The sequence below is a fragment of the Alternaria arbusti genome, assembly GCF_024043155.1.
Source record: "Alternaria arbusti strain BMP 1465 chromosome Unknown scaffold_5, whole genome shotgun sequence".
NCBI lineage: Eukaryota > Fungi > Ascomycota > Dothideomycetes > Pleosporales > Pleosporaceae > Alternaria > Alternaria arbusti.
In genome coordinates, this window is record NW_026249945.1 from 638,256 (window position 1) to 659,339 (window position 21,084).

Below are 21,084 nucleotides of genomic sequence, written 5' to 3' on the forward strand. Positions count from 1 at the left end.
AGACAAGCGATGGTGCCCTTGGCGTCGCAGAGTTGAATGTAGCACAGGAGAGGGCACGCTGGTCTGGAAGGACGTGCCAGGGTAGCTCGACTCCTACACTTGCAGTGCGATGTTCAACGCGATTTAGTAGCCAGCCATGCACGCAATAATGCGCTACACACTCGAGATCGTCGGCGAGAACACAGCCCCAGCTAGCGATTTGGAATCTGCCTGCCATCCGGGTCTGGAGGTTGCAAGATGAGGCGGTCAGTGCACAAGATCGAGCCAAACAGCCTTTGGAGCAATCACAGCCAGAGCGCGGAAGCAGCTTGTGATCCGCTGGTGTTTAGCGGCTTCATTCTGCGGCTCTGCAGCTCCTCCGGTCTAGAGCTTGCAGCTGGCGCGCAGTGCAGTGGCGCCGTGCGACACCCAACATCCCAGCTTTACAGCGCAAAAACAAAGGGTCGGCGCGCAAAATACCCCATGGCATTGTGTCATGGGCGATGCATGGCCAGGGCTGGGTGGTATCAAGAAATGGCCCAGCCACCTCGGCCCCGATAGGCCTCGGGCACGCCTTCCTGTGGCGGGTGCATTCTCCTCTACCACACTTCAACGTACTTCGTATAACAGCTATCCACTTAGACATGCAGTTGCCTACTCCGTACGGTCACGCTGTGCGGTATATATATTTTGCGGGGCAGCCAATCGCTATATTTCCTGACGTCGACCCTTACGACATAGCGCCTACTTGAGCGTACCATCACAAAGCAATTAGAAAGCAAGGCTGGTCTCAGGTCCTCCATTGTACTGTATAGTCTGCTCTAGATGCTCTAGAACGGTTGAGTAATCATTGGGCTCCTGCGAGTGCTTATAGCTTTGGCTTGTTGTCGAGGATCTTCTCAATCTCCTCCATGAGCTCCGGTGTCAACTTCTCGAGCAACTTGAGAGCGCCACAGTTGTCCTTTACCTGTTCGGGCTTCGTTGCGCCAAGAATAACAGTAGACACATTCGGGTTCTTAGCTGCCCAGGCAAGCGCGAGTTGAGTCGTGGTGCCTCCAAGTTTCTCAGCAATCTTAGTCAGTTCCTTGACCTTCTTGATCTTAGCCTGTCCCTCGTCGCTCTTCAACGCCTCGATTGAGTTCTTGAAGAATTCGGGGTTAGTCGCGAATCGGGAGTCGGACGGAATGCCATCGTTGTATTTGCCAGTCAGCATGCCCGAAGCCTAAGTGTTGGTACACGCGTTAGCATAGATCTTGGATGTAGTAGGTTCGTTCTGAGTTCTTACCAAAGGTGACCAGATGGTCGTGCCGTACTGGTACTTCTTGTACAATGGAGCGTATTCCTTCTCGAAGCGTTCGCGGTGGAAAGCGTTGTACTGAGGCTGCTCCACGATAGGGGCGATTAGGTTGTACTTCTCGGCGATGTCGCATGCCTCCTGGATCTGCTCCGCAGACCATTCGGATGTACCCCAGTAGTATGCCAAGTTCATCTGGATTGTCTGCGTGAAGGCTTCGACGATCTCCTTCATGCCAACGCTAAACGTACGTTAGTGGGTACTTAGAGCAGAGAGCTAATACATACTCAGGATCGTAGCGATGAGCAAACACAACGTCGACGTAGTCGTGGTCAAGACGCTTCAAGGAGCTCTTCAAACCTTCGACAATGTGCTTCTTGGATAGACCCCTACACATTCGTTAGACAGGTTGGAAGGGTGTAAGGCGGCCATCTTACCTGGTGTTTGGCTCCTTCCTCTGAGTTCCGAAGAAGACCTTTCCAGTACTGTCAGTTTCCACTCATGGCGTGATGAGGATGGACAGATCTTACCTTTGTCGACAAGACGTACTCGTCACGCGGCCATTGCAGCTCCTTGAAAGCCTTGCCCATCTCAAGCTCACACTCGCCTGCTGCGTATACCTCTGCGGTGTCGAAGAAGTTGATGCCGTGGTTCCAGGCCTCCTGCATGCAGTCCTTCACGATGGAACCCTTCTGCGTTCCTCCGTATGTCAACCAACCTCCCAAGGACAGGACCGAGACCTTCAACCCAGCGGGTCCAAGGCGACGGAACTGCATGCTATATCGACATTAGCAAACGCTCGGACGAAACAGATGTAAAATACATGTGTCAATTTGGAAATCGGACGTAACCACGCATCCGGGCAGACCCTTCTATACTAGCAATTGGCGTGACTTACTCCTTGGGGTCAAACTTTGTCTCGACGGCAGGCATTTTGCTTGTTTATTATGAGTAATCTGATGAAGAGGAGTTTTGGTTGTGTATGAGCTCAAATGAGGGGCAGGACACCTAGGCATAGAGAAGCAGTTGCCCCACCGTGGACGGCAACTACCATGATGTCACGTCATGCGGGGTTAAGGTAAACTCCATAACGGCACAAGGTAGGAGAATTGCCGTATGCCTTGGGTAAACGCGACTGAAAGATTTGGGAAAGATCAGCTACTGTACAAACCAAGCGGTGCAACGTTCCGCCTTACTTACGGCTATCACATTTGCGGCGGGTCAGGGCTGAGACACCCGTGGACAAGCTCGTAAGCCGCAACAACCTTTCTTCCGCCCGCGACCAACCAGAATGCCCCATTCAACTCTTCGCTGGATGCCTATCGTCCCACAATTACCCTATAATTTTGTTGCGGTGGCACGGGAAGCTGTTTAAACTCCTGTCTAACTCCTGTCCAGCGGCATTGGCGAAAGCTTGACCTCGCTCGTTTCATGTTTCGAACATCCCCGGCAGCTCGGTGGCGCAGAACCAATCACAGTCGCACAATGCGTATTCACGTGCATTGTTCGTCACCTCGCACAGGCAATGATTGGCCGTCACTGCTCGTTGATCTGGGGAATACGGTAAGACGGGTTCCTGACTATTGTGCTGACGGCGCACCTGAAGGGGGGCCCAGAGGCGCGCGTCGTGGCGCGGTTAAGGTCATATATCTTGGCCGTCACCTTCCTTTATCACCTCTATACACTGCCTCCTCACGGTCTCTCAATCCCTTGTTTAGATCACTAGCTTCTGCAGGCCTGAAGCAAATTCCATTCAACGTCACTCATTCAAGAACACTGTTCCGGCCACTCACTTTACAATACAACTTTTGCGCTCGGCCTATTCAAGAGCTTCTTCTTACTTAAGACCATCACCTCGCACCAGACTTGGCCTCAAACATCACTCATTATATATACACCAACATCATCAAAGATCACCGACCTTACAACTATATACCTACATACTCCACCAATCAGCCGATCAACAACATGGGTTTCAAGAAGAACATCCTCGTCGCAAGTGCCTTTGCACTCTGCGCTTTCGCAGCACCTGTTCCCGCCCGGGGCCCCGATTGCGACCTCGAAGACGGTGCACCGGCAGCTCCCCCAGCAGATGCCCCAACCACCGAGGCGAGCCTGACTGCTGACAACTTGATCGCCATCGCCCCCACCACCGCGTCCTGCGACGGTGCACCATTCCCCGACGAGTGTGCAGATGCAACTGCAGCCGCTACTGCTATCAACAAGGCCTTCGAGACCTACAAGATCACATCCAAGGGCGAGAGGGCCGCGATCGTCGCGTATGAGCTCTTCGAGAGCGGAAACTTCAAGTACAAGAGGAACCACTTTCCCGAACCAGGTAGGCCTGGCCAGGGCACAAGAAGTAAGTAACGCTGTTAGATGAACTGCCCATGTCACAGAAACTGACTTATGTATTTAGTGATGGCCATGCCCCCCATTATCGAGAAGTACGCAACCGCTATTGCAGGTGCAGACGCCGTCGCGACAGCAAAGGCCACTGGAGTCGATGCCGTTCTCGACCTCGTGAACTCCGACGACGAGAAGAGTTTCGGTTCGGCGGCCTGGTACGTCACTACGTGCAGTGCGGAGGTCAGAGCCGGTCTTGACGCGGCCACCATCGAGGGCTGGCACGCTTTCTTGACAGAGTGTGTCAACACCCCGCCCGCTGCTGAGCGTGACACTCTGTGGACTGCGACCACGCCCAACGTCCAGTGAGGTGACTGAGAAACGTCACCAAATTGGGTCGGTGACAGAGCTTTTATTCATGGCGCATTGGGCTGTGGTAAGCCCAATGTACATTTCTTCACTCAAGGCGGAGTTTTCAGATGTAACGACTTGCTACGAATTTCCTATACAATTATACCAACTTCATTATCCATCATGTGTGCACCGTGTTTGTGTAGTGACTAGGTGACATCTCTCCATTCAAACGATACCTTACCGAAGGTAAATATCGTAAACCTGGCCAGTTAGCGTAACAAGATGTGGAGATACCAGGTGTTTACATAAAGAGTTAATCTTATATTGAATACATTATACTAAAGCAGCCTGACCACTGCAAATGAACGGCCGATGCGTTGCGTTAGCTGAAGAGAACGAAGCAAACGAATGTAAGAGCGCTACCATGCTTAAATATATACAAGCAGACATATCATAAAGTCCTCCTACCAAATAATGTGTACCATCGTCCGCTTCAAATCGGTGACACCTCACCCCAAGCCCCAACATCTTCCCTCGCCATGACCTCTCCACACTCAGGACATGTGCATCCATCCAATCCATTCATACCCGAACACTGTCTGACCCACGCCTGCAAACACCCAACGCAAGTCGCAGGCTCGTGCCAACAATTCGCTGTGATCCTGCGCTCGCTGAACTCGAATACTGGCCTTGACGTCTTGCACAGAATGCACGTGCGCTCAATGGCTGGTGTGTTGCGGCGGGAACTAGGGGTCATTGCCCGAGGGCTAAGAGAAGCGTCGAAGGCGGGGCGCTGGTATAGTTGGGGAGCTGTGCAGGTGATGTTCGGGGAAGGCAGGGCGACTATGCTGCTACGTTGGGATTGCATCGATACTGGGCGTGCTTGGGATTGCCACGAAACAGGACGTCCTTGGGATTGCATCGAAACAGGCCGTGCTTGAGATTGCATCGATACTGGACGTACTTGGCGTAAGTTTTCGGCGGATAGCTGTGAGGGTAGTGTAGTTGGTGATAGCGAGTTTCCGCTGCTGCGGCGTCGCTCTGCGGAGGCGGCGGGACTTGGTGGGGCATCAGTCCAGGGCGCGAAGGGTGCTGGAAGGGGTGCTTCGAGTTGGGCTGACTTGACGTTCATGTCAAAGGGCGAGTAGGTTGGTGTCGGGATGAGGTCGACCGCCGAGAGACGTTTGGATGCTGCTGGGTCCTGGTTGGCTTCGGCTTCGTAGACCTGCAGGTTTTCCTGTGTTAAGTTCATTCTCCGCAGATCTTCGACAACGGTTGCAAACTTTTGCTGCTCATGTTGAGCTGAAGAGTCTCTTCTCCTAGCGCCAAAGTTCTTCAACGCTTGCGGTATGGTTGACCATCTGTGCTTGATCTTCTTCTCTGGTTTGTTCTTCTCTTCCGATGTCGCGAAGGCATCCAACGTGGGGTGTATTGGTGTTGCTGGCGTAGCAGAGAAGACTGGAGGGGGTGAAAACGCAAGTTTCGAGGATGTTACAGGCGTGGGTGGACCGACTTCGTCATCCCCGTACTGCTGATAAACCATGTCATTCTCAATGTTCTCCCCTGCGATGGCTTTAGGTGCACACCCTGACACGGGTCGCGAGCGGTTTTGTGGGTAGCTGTTGTTCCGTAGTCCTCGCGATGAGGCAATCTTGGTTCCGGAGCGATTTCGTTGGTGGTAGGTCGCGAAGGATGTAGGTCGTGGTCGCGGCTGCATTGGCGGGCTGTCGAGTGCAGTGGAGCTTTGAGGGTGATATGAGATGGGTCGTTGCGTTTGTGCACCGTTTGCATCGTTCATCGGTGGATATGTCCACTGCGTAGGGTTTACTTGTGGCCTCTCACATTCACAACTGCCGCGGGAAGAAATGCTGCTCCTGGGCTTGTCTGAACTGTCAAGATACGATGATGCAGGCCCTTGACCTGGTGTATTAGGGCTCATAGTGGCTGGCGAAGCAATCCATTCTGGCGATAACAGGTGTTGCGCGTTGTATGATGTCGGTCGTGTGAGCGGTAGCGGCCGTCGCTTAATCGGGGATGTATTGACTTTCGTGCTTGATTCTGTCTCCGGAAGCTTGCTCAATGTTTCTTCGGGATTGAAAGAGGAAGCCGGGCGGTTCGGATTCGTCCATTTGTCCAGCAGGTCAGAGTCGCTGTCCTCCTTTGGCTTCTCCTCGATTGGTTTGTCCTCAATCACTACCTTTTCGACGACGGCCTCCGTTTTCTGCTCTTGTATTACCGCTCGAGACTCGTCTTTTTCTTCTTCGACATCGGAAATCTCTAAATGCTCGTACATCGGTCGTTCCAACCATCGTGTTGTTACCGATTTTTCGCGTTGCAAATTTCTTAGAGCTTCCTCAGAATCTGCGATCAAGCCAAGCATGCGTTGCGCCTTTGCAGAATCCCTCTTAATCGGCCGTGGATGCCTCAGAAGTGGATGTACGTCATCTTGAACATGACTCTGCGCCACAGCCGCCATAGTTGTGAAGCCGTTCAGCCGAAACGAGGGAGGCCTAGAGAAATACCAACGACAGCGAACGTGGTTGGGGGGGATGAAACAGTGGGCACGAGCAACACAATAAAACAAGAGGCAGGATCAACCCCTCGTAAGAGCGTGGGACAGCGTCCCTCCATATCAGCAACATGCCGCGACCCTACCACTACCACGGACCCCGGCACGGTACGACTTTACTGTGTGGCTGGCAGCAGCACAGAACCGACAATCCGTTTCAAGCCCTTGCGCAGAAAGCCCGGAGCTGCGTAAATCACCGTTAGCTTGGCTCGCGCAACACTGCGCCTTCGATTATTCGTTGCTAGGGCCCGTATTGCGAGGCCTGCAGTCAGAGTAGTTCGGCGGTTTTGAGTGGTCCCCGCTGCGTGAGACGTATTTTTAGAACCAGTAGTAGGGCTTGGTGGGCATGGCTACGGATAGCCCACGCGATGCCGACACTTGTGGCCATTGACAAAATCTCCTGCAATGGTTCTAACTGCGTCGACATGAGGCTGCGAAGTATCACGATGACGACGCGTGGTTCGCGCTGGCGGTGTGAGCATCGCGTGATGGCTGGCGCAATCTCAGGTAACGAAAAAGATCAGCGAGCCACATAATCGACTGACGAACAGTGCCCGCTGTCGTGCCTGTGCTTCAATTTAGTTTCTGGAGTGGGTCTGTCGCCTCTGGTGCTCGAGACATGGGAGACCTGGAGCTCCTCGGCTTCTTGGGATCTATTTTGCTGATGAGTAGCCACTTGGTGTGCCACCCATTGTAGGGAGACGCGCATGCAGGCTAGGCGCCACCAAGGCGACAGAACTCAAGACGGATCAGTCCAGGCCTATCTCGCGCCTTCGAAGATCATGCAGCACACATGTAAGATGTTCGGGACGATCAGAAGAAGCAACGTGTCGGGCCCGCATTCTTGCAGGCTCTGGCATCTGTCGCCGATGAGTAAACTAGAACTTTAACTCTGAGTTGAACCCAGGGACAATGCACACAAAGCTGGCGTGAGTGGACGGACAATGCTATATGACCTGCGTTCGCCCGTTGGTAGATGGCTGTGCCGCATTTCGATATATTGCGAGGCGGACTAGGGTACCAGGCGTGGGCACAGTGAGAAGAGAGGCTGCGCCGCTCGGCTTGGGTGTGGCGGGTATCGATGAAGTCATTGTCTGTGGGCCTTGCAGCGACGTGATGCAGCCTGGCGACCTTTTGCACGCCTGTGTTGAGACTCCAAGCCATGGGTTTCGAGCGGAAGGGGGTTGGTGACTAAGCCGCTCACGCTAGTGCCAATGCGGCCGCTCTGCCAAGCCCTGGATCGCGAAACTTTGGAGAAGCTCACGGTGTCGTCGCCCCAATCACCCCAACCCCAATCTACCCGTCACCACCTGCTGCAAACATGGCCGGACCGCGCGCAGGAAACTCGAGGGCCAACGGCGCCGCCAACGGGGACACGTCCAACAACAAGCAATCGCTCAACGAGCCCCTCGACAAGGAGCTCTACGGCGGAAACAATGGCGACTACGTCAGTTCCATCGCCGTTGCCGATGACGACGCCGACATGGACGACGTGCAGCTGAACGGCCGGAGCCTTGTGGGCCAATACACGGCATCCAAGGAGATGATGAACGAGTTTGCGCATGGTGATGCCGGAGAGGCGGATATCCTCGACAGTCGCGAGAAGCAGGCTCAGATCGCATCACGCGAAACCGACTACCAACGACGACGATTCGACCGCGCCCTTTCTCCGTCGCGAGCGGATCCATTCGCGAAGGATGGCGAAGATGGCGGCCAGTCGTACAAGGACGTGATGAAGCAACGCGAATTCGAGCGCGAAGAGGCGCGTGTGAAGAGGCTCATCGAGGAGAGGGAGAGGGACGGAGGCAACGAAGTCCTCGACCACAAGCCTACGCTCCAGGACGACGGATCCGCCCCTGTCGATGGCGACAAGACCCCACCCATGAAGAAGACTCGCAAGAGGAGACGCTGGGATGAGAGCGGCGACGGCGAAACACCTGCGATCAAAGAAGAGGCCGACGAGACCACGGCAGATGGCGAGCCCAAGAAGCGATCGCGATGGTCACCGGCACCCGAGGAAGAAAAGGCAGAAGACAAGTCCGCTGAGGCTGCTCAACCGGCTCGATCGCGTTGGGATACCACAGCTGTAGCCCCCGCCAGCGCCGCAACGCCTGCTCCCGCCACCAACGGCGCCCGTCCAGTCGCGCAGACGTTCGCATTCGGCACCGATATCTCCAACCGCAATGCTCCCTTATCCGACGAGCAGCTCGACATGATGCTGCCTGGTGAGGCTGAAGGCTACAAGGTCCTCGAGGCTCCTCCGGGGTACGAGCCAGTGCGGCGACCAGTGGGCATGCCAGCACTTCCCACGGGATACCAAGGCTTCTTGCTTCCGGAAGCAGACAACAGCTTGGCTGCCATGGGCAAGCAGCTGCCCACCGAGATCCCAGGTGTCGGTGATCTTCAGTTCTTCAAGAACGAGGACATGAAATACTTTGGAAAGCTCACAGACGGTGCAGACGAGAACGATATGACCGTCGAGGAACTCAAGGAGCGCAAGATCATGCGACTCTTGCTCAAGGTCAAGAACGGAACACCACCCATGCGAAAGACTGCGCTTCGACAACTTACCGACAACGCTCGGCAGTTCGGTGCTGGAGCCCTTTTTAACCAGATCTTGCCTCTGCTCATGGAGCGCACGTTGGAGGATCAAGAGCGCCACTTGCTCGTCAAAGTCATCGATCGTGTCCTCTACAAGCTCGACGACCTTGTTCGGCCCTACGTCCACAAGATCCTCGTCGTCATTGAGCCTCTCCTTATCGACCAAGACTACTACGCCCGTGTCGAAGGTCGAGAGATTATTTCTAACCTTGCAAAGGCCGCTGGTCTCGCACACATGATCAGTACGATGCGTCCCGATTTAGACCACCAAGACGAATACGTCCGAAACACCACCGCTCGAGCCTTCGCCGTCGTTGCATCTGCCCTCGGTATCCCCGCCCTCCTTCCTTTCCTCCGCGCTGTGTGTCGATCCAAGAAGTCGTGGCACGCACGTCACACTGGTGTGAAAATTGTTCAGCAGATCCCTATCCTTATGGGTTGTGCTATTCTTCCTCACCTCAAGGGACTTGTCGAGTGTATCGGCGACAACCTGAATGACGAACAGCCAAAGGTCCGCATGGTCACAGCTCTTGCACTTGCAGCTTTAGCTGAAGCCGCGAGCCCGTACGGTATCGAGTCATTCGACGATATTCTGAACCCTCTCTGGACCGGAGCCCGTCGCCAACGTGGTAAGGCTCTTGCATCCTTCCTGAAGGCGGTCGGTTATGTCATCCCGCTCATGGACGAGGAGTATTCCAACTACTATACCAGTCAGATCATGGAGATCGTCATTCGCGAGTTTCAATCACCCGATGAAGAGATGAAGAAGGTCGTGCTCAAGGTCGTTTCTCAGTGCTCGAACACCGCAGGAGTAACCCCAGTCTACCTCAAGGACAATGTTCTCCCTGAATTTTTCAAGCACTTCTGGGTACGCCGCATGGCTCTTGACAAGCGCAACTACCGACAAGTGGTGGACACGACCGTGGACCTGGCGCAGAAAGCTGGTGTTGCTGAGATCGTCGGCAGGATTGTTAACAACATGAAGGACGAGAACGAAGCATACCGCAAGATGACTGTCGAGACTGTCGACAAGGTTATCAGCACACTAGGAGCGCACGACGTCGACCAGCGTTTGGAAGAACAGCTAATTGATGGTGTGCTTGTTGCGTTCCAGGACCAAACCATCGAGGACCCCATTGTCATCGACGGTTTTGCTACGGTCGTCAACGCACTGGGTGAGCGTACCAAGACCTATCTCCCGCAGATCGTCGCAACAGTTCTTGCTAGGCTCAACAACAAATCCGCAACCGTCCGTCAGCAAGCAGCAGATCTCATCTCGCGAATCACCTTCGTGATGCAGAAGTGCGACGAGGACCCACAACTCATCAAGCTTGCGCAGGCGTTGTACGAATACCTTGGTGAGGAGTATCCTGAGGTTCTTGGTTCCATTCTCGGTGCTCTTCGTGCTATCGTCACAGTCGTCGGTCTCCACGCCATGCAACCGCCTATCAAGGATCTGTTGCCCCGTCTTACACCCATCCTTCGTAACCGACATGAGAAGGTACAGGAGAACACCATCGATCTGGTAGGACGTATTGCTGATCGAGGTGCAAACTACGTCAACCCTCGTGAGTGGATGCGTATCTGCTTCGAACTCTTGGACATGCTCAAGGCTCATAAGAAGGGTATTCGTCGTGCTGCCAACAACACCTTCGGTTATATTGCCAAAGCTATCGGTCCCCAGGATGTGCTGGCCACTTTGCTTGGTAATCTTCGAGTTCAGGAGCGTCAGTCCCGTGTCTGTACTGCCGTCGCCATTGGTATCGTCGCCGAAACTTGTGCGCCCTTCACTGTCCTACCGGCTCTTATGAACGAGTACCGCGTACCGGAGCTCAACGTACAGAATGGTGTCCTCAAATCATTGTCCTTCATGTTCGAGTACATCGGCGAGATGGCAAAGGACTATGTCTATGCCATCACACCACTTCTAGAGGATGCTCTCATCGACCGAGATCAAGTGCATCGCCAGACTGCCGCTTCGGTCGTCAAGCACGTTGCTCTTGGCTGTGTCGGTCTCGACTGCGAAGACGCGATGATTCACTTGCTCAACCTTCTTTGGCCAAACTTGTTCGAAACCAGTCCTCACGTCATCGACCGCATCATCGAGGCTATCGAAGGTGTCCGCAACGCGATCGGTACCCCGCTTGTCATGAACTACGTCTGGGCTGGTCTCTTCCATCCAGCACGCAAAGTGCGAAACCCTTACTGGCGCATCTACAACGATGCCTACGTTCAGAACGCCGACGCCATGGTCCCAGCTTTCCCAACTTTCGAGGAGGACGAGGTCAGGAGACATGAGCTGGATATTTTCATCTAAACGTAAGATCCCCAGTACCTTCTTTTGCTTTCTTTCCTGGGGCCACTACCCCGGGGATTTGTTGCACTTTCTTGCTTTCAGCGAACTGGGAATTGGTTATAGTTGGAACAATGGTAGGCCAACCCTGTCAGGGTCTGGGCTTGTCTAGCTTATCATGTACATCACAGTAGGGTTGGATCGGAGTATGCGGCGTTACAGTACGCTAAGATCAGAGAGAGCATGAGTCGCCATTACCAGGCCACTTCAGTTTAGGACCTCTTATGGTAACAAAAAGATAATCTGCAACCACTTTACACGCTGATCACCTTTAGGTTTCTGTGAAGTCATCTCATCTATCCCAGCCCTTGATCGTTGTCAGAAGGTAAGTCGGTGCTTGCCGCTGTCCTGTATGCTGAACCATCGAAGAGAACCCGCGCTCCCTACCAGAGGGGAGTACGTCTATGTCATTCACTCACACACATCATACCGGGATAAGTATATGTGCTCTTCACTTCTTTTCGTTCTTGGCCATCGAATACCATGTTGGACTCCACTCTCGTCGTTTGATAGCCCCGCACTATGATGATGGTCTTCGTCGGACTGTGCTCGAATGTTGCCGGCTCCAAGCTTTGATCTATTGCCACAGTCGCTGGCCTTCGAGCGGGTTAGAGATATTGATGGTATTCACTGTCTTACACGCCCAGCATCAGTTCAGAGTTATGATACAGCGTGAGTATGTTGGGCCGGTGTCATTAACTTTTGATACCAGAATATCAGCTGCGCAGTTCAACATCGCAAACTCAAGCATTTCCCAATCACAGCCCATCGGTTTGCAAGATCCTGTAACGCGTCCTTTATATCATTGCATGAAAAGTTATCATCCAGCGTTAAGAAAATTTCGAGTTCATGTCGCAGCTCATGGTTGAGAAAAGAAGTGGGCGATGCTGAGGTCGGGGAAAATCCCCAACCTTCTATTGGTGCGCGGACGAATGTATGCGATCGGATGCGCGCGAAACCTTGGCCGAGAAAGTCCCTAAACCCTAAATCCGGGTGCTGGCATCCTAGCAATATGCGTCAATACTAGAGACGTTTGAGCGTGGTATGCGACATGAATGTCCGGGGAACGAATGAGTGCTGACGGAGCCTCAGCCGGGGGGTAACTGGAAGTACAGGCTCAAACACAAGCATAGTGAGTATCGCGGCGGTATCGTAGTCCCTATGAATCTACACATGTTCTTGGCAAGGATACATAAACACCTGGCATTTCACGTCAGCGTTTAGCAGAAACCTTGAGCAGCTCGTACAGACGAATAAGACCATCGTTTCTTACGTATCCTTATCAACTTGCTTCCACGAACTACCAAGCAACCCGATTCTTCTTACGCATCAACTGCGATGGCCACTGTTCGCAAAGTTAACTTCCTCAGCCATGGCATCAACGTAATCGGCGATCTATACCTACCCTCCCCAAACGCACCAGACCGCCAAAATGCCGCCCTTATTGTCGGCCACCCCGGTACATCTATCAAGGAACAAGCGTCTGGATTATATGCCAGAAAGCTAGCCGAACATGGCTTCATCACTCTCGCGTACGATGCAGCCTTCCAAGGTGAGAGCGAAGGCGAGCCACGTTACCTAGAAGATCCGTACCAACGAGTCGAGGACCTCAAGAGCGCCGTAACATTCCTTTCAACTCTTGACGGCGACGTTGACCCCGAAAGGATCGGAGTTGTTGGAATCTGTGCTTCTGGAGGCTACGCAATCTTCGCTTCACAGACTGATGTACGCATGAAGGCCGTGGCGACCGTAGTCGGCGTCTGCTTGGGTGGTATGCATCGCAACAGTTTGAGAGACGACTTTGGAAACATCAACCCAGAAACACTGCATCAGCGCCTGAGTTTTGCAGCGCAAGAACGCATCTCAGAAGCCAATGGAGGAAAGCCTGCCGCATTCAGCACGCTAGACGTTTTCGAAGAGGCAAAGTCATACTATCTGACTCCCCGCGGGTACCATCCCAAATGTAACAATCTGCAGCTTGTGAGGAGCTTCGAAAAGCTTTCCACATACGATTCTCTTGCTTTCATCGACTGGATCTCTCCGCGACCGCTGTTGATGATTACGGGAAGTTTGGCAGACACGGGTAATGGAGGCCCAGCCGATACCGCTTGCTACAGCAAGGACGCAATCAAGAAGGCCAAGGAGCCGAAGGAACTTTTCGTCATTGAAGGAAAAGGACATCTCGATTTGTATGCTGATACTGAGGAGAGTGTTCCAAAGCTAGCTGATTTCATGGGGAAGGCGCTATGTACTTAGAAGCCGCCGGTGTGTGCCAACACCTAGGTACATCCTATTGGCGTTAGCAACAGGGCGCCCTACGTATGACAACGCGACTCTTACGCGAAGTGGAGTTTCCCAGCTTGGACGTAGATGCAATGCGACACTTTAGGCAGCAGCCACTAGATCTCAATAAATATCCTCTCTAACAACAACCTCACCTGCTGTATCTAGGCACACAAAAACAGACTACTGTTCTGAACCATCTCATACCAAATTCGGAAGGCAAAGCTTCCTCAACTACTACATCATGTCCGATTCTGGCAAGTCCAACTCCGGTCCTCCTGGCGCGCCCCCAGCCGACGCTCCAACCAAAACCTACGACGCATCATGCCACTGCGGCGCATTCAAGTACTCCGTCACTGCGTCTCCACCTCTTGATGACCCCAGCGCGGTCCTAGTGGAATGTAACTGCAGTATCTGCGTATCGAACGGTTATCTTCTTATCTATGTGCCCAACGAGCGTATCGTCTTCTCAAACGGTAGCATCGAGCAGTTCAAGGTAGGCAAATATGTCACTAGCAACATAGTAAATACCGCAAAAGATTAGGTCAGCTGATGTTAGTTCACAGTCTTATTCTTTCGGAACTAAGAGAATGGGCCACTACTTCTGTGGTACCTGCGGTGCATCATGCATGATCCGCTCCAAGGATCCCAGTTTCTTTACCGGTATGACGTGTATTAATGCACGCATGCTGCAGGGTGTTGAGATTGAGAAATTGAAGCGCAAGTCTGTCGACGGGAAGAGCTTCTGAGAGCTTGTAGTGGGGTTGTTGGCGCAGATGGTGTTAGTCGGGGAAATGGCGAACGAGGACCGGAGTTGGTGACGTGAGGGGCCGGTCGCTGTTCATTCGCTATGGTTCTGCATGTACAGTTCGTACTTGCTGACAAAATTCGGATATTCAAGATTATAAATGCGACTTTGTCCTACTGTAAGGCGTGCCATTGTTAGTGAAACTATAAAATCGGACACAAGAGGCTCAACTCTAGTACTTGAATCGGACATAACAGGTTCGGGCGGTAGTACGAGACATACGTTACATCGATAAATAGCTGACACAGTCTCCGTTCTCTGCATTGACCAATTCAGATACCTCCATACACTGAACAAGCGCTTTCCTAACTCATTCAAACTATGTCTCCATCACTCTCCACGCCCAACACGTCACCCACACCAACCTCACCAGGCCGTTGGGTTATAACAGAATTCGGCAAGCCATCCGTGCTAAAATGGGAGGCATTCGATCCCATGGCCGCGCTATCTGCTGGCGGAGTGCTTATTCGCATCCTGGTTGCTGGTATCGCTGGAGTCGACAATATTCAGCGTGTCGGCGGTTACCCTCATCCCCTAGCCAAGGCACCCGGCTTCACACCTGGATATGACCTCGTAGGCGAGATAGTTGCGCTGGGCGATGCTGTTCCAAAGGGAAGAGAGCTGAACATTGGAGACAGAGTCGCAGCGTTGAGCATGTTCGGCTCACACGCTACACACATCGTCTTGCCACACGAAGAAGTCATGAAACTGCAACTGGAAGACGACCTGCTGAAGACGTGCGCACTTCCACTAAACTACATGACTTCATGGGGCCTGTTGAAGCACAGTGGTGTCGATCTACGACCTGGCTCGAGCATCCTGATCGGGAGTGTGAGTGGAGGACTTGGAACAGCTATGGCTCAACTTGTCAAGGCATTCGACATGGGCATCAAGATGTTCGGTACATGTTCGCCGAGCAAGTTCGATTACGTGCGCTCACTGGGTGTGGAACCGCTTGACCGAAACGCCCCGGATCTTGTGGACCAGCTTTGTGGGCTGACGGATGGAAAGGGGGTGGATGTCGCATACGACGGTGTTGGTAGTGAAAAGAGCGTCCAAGACTTCCTCGCAGCAACCAAGCAAGACGTCGGCAAAGTGGTCGTCTTCGGAGTTATGGGGGGCATCGCTGCAGATGGGAGTAAGATGTTGGCGAACGTCGACGAGCTCCTTGAAGCAATACTGCAGCCACCGCGAGTAAGCTTCTGGGCGCTTGATATTGAATACCCAAAGAAAGAAGTGGCGGAATTCTTTGCGCTTGTAGAGAAGGTGAGGGAAGGGAAATTGGACCCGGTCATCGCGAAACTGATGAGACTGAGCGATGCAATTGAAGCGCATGAGCTTCTTATTCATGGAAGTGCGATTAAGGGGAAGATGTTGTTTGTAGTGGACGAAGAGCTAGCTAAGTCCCATGGCATTTAGAATGTTTTTGGCAGAAGAACCCTGCGAGAAATATATGAGATGAGTTTACAGCTGTAGCAGAAACTGTTCGGAGCTGTGACCGAGTAAGAGATACTCAAATGTTGCACAGTAAGAACGCTAGTGAAGCGACACCATGAATGAAACCGTGACGTGTGATATATAGACAACGTCTCTCGGTGACACACATCCGAGAGAAAACGAAACGGAAAAGTTCTCTTCGCACACATTCGGCAGGTGTGCCGCCATAGTCTTGTTCCCGTCACTCATACGGCTGTAGGGTCTCCGGTGTTCCGGAAGAGCTGTGTCTTTTGACTTGTGCATACATGGTACTAGGAAATATGCTCATTAACTTCGAATCTGGAACATAGGCATTGGTTGGATACATCGCACTTGTCGTAGGAGCTTGTTCACTAAATTCTGGGAAGTAGTAACCTGGGTTTGGCTCAACCATTTGCTGAGGGACCGCACCCCAGGTTGCAGGTATCGTGGTCATTGCTGGTGGTGGCCAAGAATTGTTTTGCCACGTTGGTGACACATCTGAAACTGAGTAGTAACCAGGGTTCGGCGTAGAAATCAATGGCGATGGCGTGGGTGCTGTTTGTATGTCTTTGGCAAGGATCGTAGCCGTGACCTGGGGGCACTCATTCTGCACCCGCTTTCGCAATGATCCTGGCAGGCCGATATTGTTCTCGCATAGCCGTTCTAATAGACTCTCAATGATGTTCTCCAGATTGTCTATCTTCTCGTTGCATCGTCGCTGTGACTGCACATTCTCATTCTTCGTTGTGATCAAGTCGTTTTCTAGTGTACTGATACGTCTCTCTTTGGCTTCAACATCTCGCATGAGCTGCGCGCATATCTCATTGCCCCTGGCAAGAGCTTGTCGTTTGGATGGCCTCCGTATCTGGCTATGCTCGAAACCAGGCCCTGGCAGGAAGTTGGGCTCCAGTGAGTCTGATCCAGGATTCACTAGCTTCCATATGAACTTCCATCTCTCTTCTTTAGAGAGTGTCGCCCAGGAAGGGCACCTCTCGGACCGACGATGATGAGACGCTGTGTCGGCCAAGCGATCAGAGCAGGAAATGCCAATGCAACGTGGCTCGCAACCTTCTGAGGTATGTTTCTGCAGCACATCACCCGCTTTCTTCTCTAAATCCTCGATTGGCAAAAGTTTGCAACAATCCTTGCATATGACGATTCGGTGGCGAACTTTCAGGCTTCTTAGTAGCTCCGATATCGTGGTGTTCGTTCCTTGACATTGATGCATTTCAAGCAGTGGACAAGGCATCTGATCAGAATATATCGGTCGATCCGGTGCGTCCGAATGAGCCGGATCTCGCTGTCTATTCGGCTTCTTCCGAGGAAGTTGATCCTCTTCATCGTCTCGCCCTGAAGCCCTTATGCCTGGGGAAAGACTACTCTTTCTGGCTCCCCCAGTTGAGAATAGATTCGACGTTGCAGAGCTCTTCGAAGAGCCATTTGACGCAGAACCTCTCTCTGTCGTTCGCGGTGAGATTATAGCATCGATATCGTACGATGGAGTTCCACAAACTAGCGATGGCTCGCGAGTATCGTAGCCTCGGTCGTTGTCTTGAAGACTATTCCAAAGCTCAAGGACAAGCGTTCTTGTTGATGGTATTGAAGCGTCTATCGTACCCAAGACTTGCGCTGGTACAGCTGGAAAACCCCGATTGCTGATGCTGGCATTCGTACTCGGTGGGGAATCCATAGCGGAGAAGATACTGCGATCTCTAGTCGCGTCGACCCATTTCAGTATCCCATCTTCCACAGCGTGTCGTTGATCCGCATTGCTCGTATCGTATTCGCAGATCGAATTCGATTGGTCTTTGACTTTGGTGCTTGGAACTTCCATGGCCAGAGTGGTGGGTACGATGATGCCCTGCGTATCCTGTCGGTCTTCCCCTGCCATCAAAGTTTCGTGTCTAGGGCAATTGCACCGCTTCTCTGTGATTGAAGGTAGCTGTGTTCTCGCGATGGAATTTTCTGTGAAATCGAACGAAGTTGGTCTCTCTGGTACGGGAGACCAGAAACTCTGTGGAGAGAGCGGTGGGAATATAGACGTCGCTGAGACCGAGTCTCCGTCATCTTGAGGTTCAAGCTTCACAGCCTGTGTTCCGATACTACTCGTAGTCTTCACACGTACTAGACGGTTCTTCCGATGAAGGACTGGAGTTACTTGTCTGCTCGAGGAGTAGTCAGAAACGGAAGATCCCCTGGATTCGCTGTCGTAATCATCCTCCCCCAACAGTGAGGAAACATCCGGAGGGCAACTCGTGGGGACATCAAGCAAGCCAGGAGAGGCAAAAGGTAGCTTGTAGTAGTCGCGGCACAGATAATTGGGGTCGATGCTTTTCTTTCGCTGCCGCGACGACTTGCTTCGAAGGTAACATGATTCCGGCTGTTGTATGCTCATGCGTGCGTATGTTGCGATGATTGTCGGAAGGAACTAGGAGTGCTATATTAGACAAAATAGGCTTTGAGAAGACTGTATATGAACTGTGGAAAAAGCAATGACATGTATGAGAGTAAGCCTTGGCTCTCCATTGGCAGAAGGTGCGGGCGGAGCCGTCATGGGTAGGCGGCTACCTCTCAAGATGACCAATGACGCGTCGTCGCAAATGGCCAGCGACGGGAACAAATTGTTCAGCTCCCAAAACGTGATTGACTGGACGTCATCTATGCAGCCAAGACATAGTCTACAGCTCGCATGGAAGAGAGCTACCACTTTCGGATGCGAGCAGATTGTTCGACCACATCGGCCTTGTACACAATTTCCAGACCTATTGTACCATGAATTCCCCAACCACGGTGCACTGTAGGCATCAGATTCCCTCCTCAAGCAAAGTGTCGGGCTTTAAGATGTTTTTGTCTGAGAGTTATCGAATCGGTGTTGCAACATGTCATATACCGGCCTGTATCGTATCTGAGTTCATGAAGACGATGAGGAAACGCTCATCCCGTCCAGAACCACCACAGACCAATGAGCCCGACATTCGGCGCCACTGAACTTGAGCAAGCCATGGAAACTATCGTGTTCAGTCAACAGCTCCATCGGGAGCTTGAAATCTGGATCGGATACACCAAACACGGCCGCAACTACATTGACAAGCAGACTAAAGCAGTCGACACGGAACAACAAATACTCTATCTCATCGAATACTGCAGGCTATGCTTCAGCGCCACAGAGCGCATCATCTCACGCTGGGTGTGCTGCAAAAGGCCCATCGTCCAGATATGCGAGATCAACGCCGTAAGTCCATTGCCAGACAATAACTGGCACAGAACTCAATGCTGATCATGTCCAGCCCTCATTCCGAGGACGTACCTTTCCTCTGGAGGTGCCCTTCGAAAACGTCGAGACATCACATGCGCTATCGGCTGCTTTGCTGCGACCGGGGCTACTACGTGAGAGTGGGAGGATGTTCCACGAAACGGAATCGTTCGATGTGGAGAACACAGAGGCATCACCGAAGCGGAAAGTCTTGTGCATTGGCCATGTCGTCGACAAAACGTATCTAGCATGGCCGCTAGCCCTATCCTTCGTCATCGCGACAGTTGTAGCGGTCACCGCAGGAGTCGCAACCCACAGCGTATCGGCAGGTGCGGAGCTAGGGGGTTTCATCGGCGTCGGTGTCGTATTGTCATGGTCGTACATCCTGTGGCTCCTAGGATAGCTCATGCATCTATGCGTCTGAACCTCTGACCACCGTCTTCATCTCTCTCTAGCAAACCCCTCATCTCTTTAGCCCTCTTCTCTACCTCTCGTGCACTGCCTATTCGACTTTCTTCGGGATGCCATCCTTCAATGTGCGTGAATAACGGTACGATGGCAGAGCTCTTCCAGGCCACTACGCCCCTCCTCCATGTATGTACGAGCGTAGCTACGAAGAACGCAATGCCCATGATGACTTCAACAACTGGTACGCTTATCCAGGCCCAGTGGACTTTTATGTATTGCTCCGTCGTGATTGTTCTACCAGGGAGTTTGATGCTGCTAATTCCCGTATTGAAAGCGTACGTCATGGAAGTGCTGATAGCCTCCACAGTTTGCGTAAGGTTTGTGGAGTTGTACAGAGCGAGACCGTATGCGTCGCGTAGCGAAGAGGAGAAAACGTCGGAGAGAAATGTCTTGATACCCTTGTTGTCGCCTGCGTTGATGCTGAAAGTCGTGTTACCCGTGAGCGTTGTAGTCTCATCTGAAAGGTTGAAAGAGGCCCACTGTATCTCTTCGCCATATGACTTGGGGATACCGGAGAGCTCATGGTCTTGAATGATACCGAGGTTGAAGGTACCGTTCACGACGGTCATGTTGCGGACATGCCGACCGACCCAACGCATGTTGCACTCTGTGATATCGGGGGCTTCAATGCTATACTGCCCTATCATGTTGGCTGTTGCGAAGCTGATTATGGAGCTGTTGAATGCAGCGCCATCGTTGGACTCACTCGAGTGAATACGAGCGGTACTGTTGAACCAAGTTCCCTTTTCGCCTCCTGAGCTAGTACTCCGAGACGATTTGATTAAAAAGCCAGTGGGAGTTGTATAGTTGCATGCTAAGCCTGCGTGTATCCTACCGCAGACGATTTGAGAGATGGATGTGACATTTGTACAATTGCTAGCCACTGCCAGGGTTGTAAAGTCATCCCATTGGCAGTTTCCAGTCTGACATTCCACTTGTACTGGTGCACTGAGGTTGTAGAGTCCATTCAGGATAGCGCCTTGTATCTTGGGGTCCATCATCCTGTCTGCTCGCTTTGTAAGCCTGAAAACGACCTCTAATGAATCAAGCTCAGAAGCTTACCTATGGTCCCTCCTCCAGTGACGCCTCTGGAAGCACCTGAATCGTAAACTTGATTCCTATAGAAACTTGCGCCGGAGGTTTCAAAATGCAGTCTCGAAGGGTAAGAAAGCAACTGCTGCGACAAAGGGCCCATGGCGAGGGATAGTATCGTGATAAGAGAACCCCATGTTGCCAACTTAGTTTTAAGATGCAATCTCCAAACGAGTTCCAGAGAGCCCCAAGGTCCACGACTGGCGTCGTCGAAGATTTGCATCTC

The 21,084-nt window shown here is 52.4% G+C and overlaps 9 protein-coding genes across 9 annotated transcripts; 6 read left to right on the forward strand and 3 right to left on the reverse strand.

The window, feature by feature from the left end:
• Positions 1–847: 847 nt before the first annotated feature.
• Positions 848–2,206, reverse strand: J4E86_004727 (uncharacterized protein; the record flags this gene model as incomplete). Its single annotated transcript, XM_051445264.1, has 6 exons — positions 848–1,201; positions 1,265–1,514; positions 1,561–1,662; positions 1,711–1,748; positions 1,804–2,050; positions 2,172–2,206. The coding sequence occupies 6 exons, from the start codon at positions 2,204–2,206 to the stop codon at positions 848–850; spliced, it is 1,026 nt and encodes a 341-aa protein (XP_051303361.1).
• A 1,035-nt stretch (positions 2,207–3,241) lies between these two features.
• J4E86_004728 (uncharacterized protein) lies at positions 3,242–3,988 on the forward strand (the record flags this gene model as incomplete). Its single annotated transcript, XM_051445265.1, has 2 exons — positions 3,242–3,635; positions 3,693–3,988. 2 exons carry the CDS (start codon positions 3,242–3,244, stop codon positions 3,986–3,988), a joined length of 690 nt encoding a protein of 229 aa, XP_051303362.1.
• Positions 3,989–4,816: 828 nt separating this feature from the next.
• On the reverse strand, positions 4,817–6,449 carry J4E86_004729 (uncharacterized protein; the record flags this gene model as incomplete). The annotated part of the gene is made up of 2 exons (XM_051445266.1): positions 4,817–4,961; positions 5,095–6,449. 2 exons carry the CDS (start codon positions 6,447–6,449, stop codon positions 4,817–4,819), a joined length of 1,500 nt encoding a protein of 499 aa, XP_051303363.1.
• A 1,414-nt stretch (positions 6,450–7,863) lies between these two features.
• On the forward strand, positions 7,864–11,460 carry PRP10 (U2 snRNP component prp10; the record flags this gene model as incomplete). Its single annotated transcript, XM_051445267.1, has 1 exon — positions 7,864–11,460. One exon carries the CDS (start codon positions 7,864–7,866, stop codon positions 11,458–11,460), a length of 3,597 nt encoding a protein of 1,198 aa, XP_051303364.1.
• A 1,374-nt stretch (positions 11,461–12,834) lies between these two features.
• J4E86_004731 (uncharacterized protein) lies at positions 12,835–13,752 on the forward strand (the record flags this gene model as incomplete). Its single annotated transcript, XM_051445268.1, has 1 exon — positions 12,835–13,752. The coding sequence occupies one exon, from the start codon at positions 12,835–12,837 to the stop codon at positions 13,750–13,752; it is 918 nt and encodes a 305-aa protein (XP_051303365.1).
• Positions 13,753–14,023: 271 nt separating this feature from the next.
• Positions 14,024–14,528, forward strand: J4E86_004732 (uncharacterized protein; the record flags this gene model as incomplete). Its single annotated transcript, XM_051445269.1, has 2 exons — positions 14,024–14,275; positions 14,346–14,528. 2 exons carry the CDS (start codon positions 14,024–14,026, stop codon positions 14,526–14,528), a joined length of 435 nt encoding a protein of 144 aa, XP_051303366.1.
• Positions 14,529–14,908: 380 nt separating this feature from the next.
• On the forward strand, positions 14,909–16,006 carry J4E86_004733 (uncharacterized protein; the record flags this gene model as incomplete). Its single annotated transcript, XM_051445270.1, has 1 exon — positions 14,909–16,006. One exon carries the CDS (start codon positions 14,909–14,911, stop codon positions 16,004–16,006), a length of 1,098 nt encoding a protein of 365 aa, XP_051303367.1.
• A 3,001-nt stretch (positions 16,007–19,007) lies between these two features.
• Positions 19,008–19,701, forward strand: J4E86_004734 (uncharacterized protein; the record flags this gene model as incomplete). The annotated part of the gene is made up of 2 exons (XM_051445271.1): positions 19,008–19,277; positions 19,333–19,701. 2 exons carry the CDS (start codon positions 19,008–19,010, stop codon positions 19,699–19,701), a joined length of 639 nt encoding a protein of 212 aa, XP_051303368.1.
• Position 19,702: 1 nt separating this feature from the next.
• J4E86_004735 (uncharacterized protein) lies at positions 19,703–20,413 on the reverse strand (the record flags this gene model as incomplete). Its single annotated transcript, XM_051445272.1, has 1 exon — positions 19,703–20,413. The coding sequence occupies one exon, from the start codon at positions 20,411–20,413 to the stop codon at positions 19,703–19,705; it is 711 nt and encodes a 236-aa protein (XP_051303369.1).
• Between the last annotated feature and the right edge of the window lie 671 nt (positions 20,414–21,084).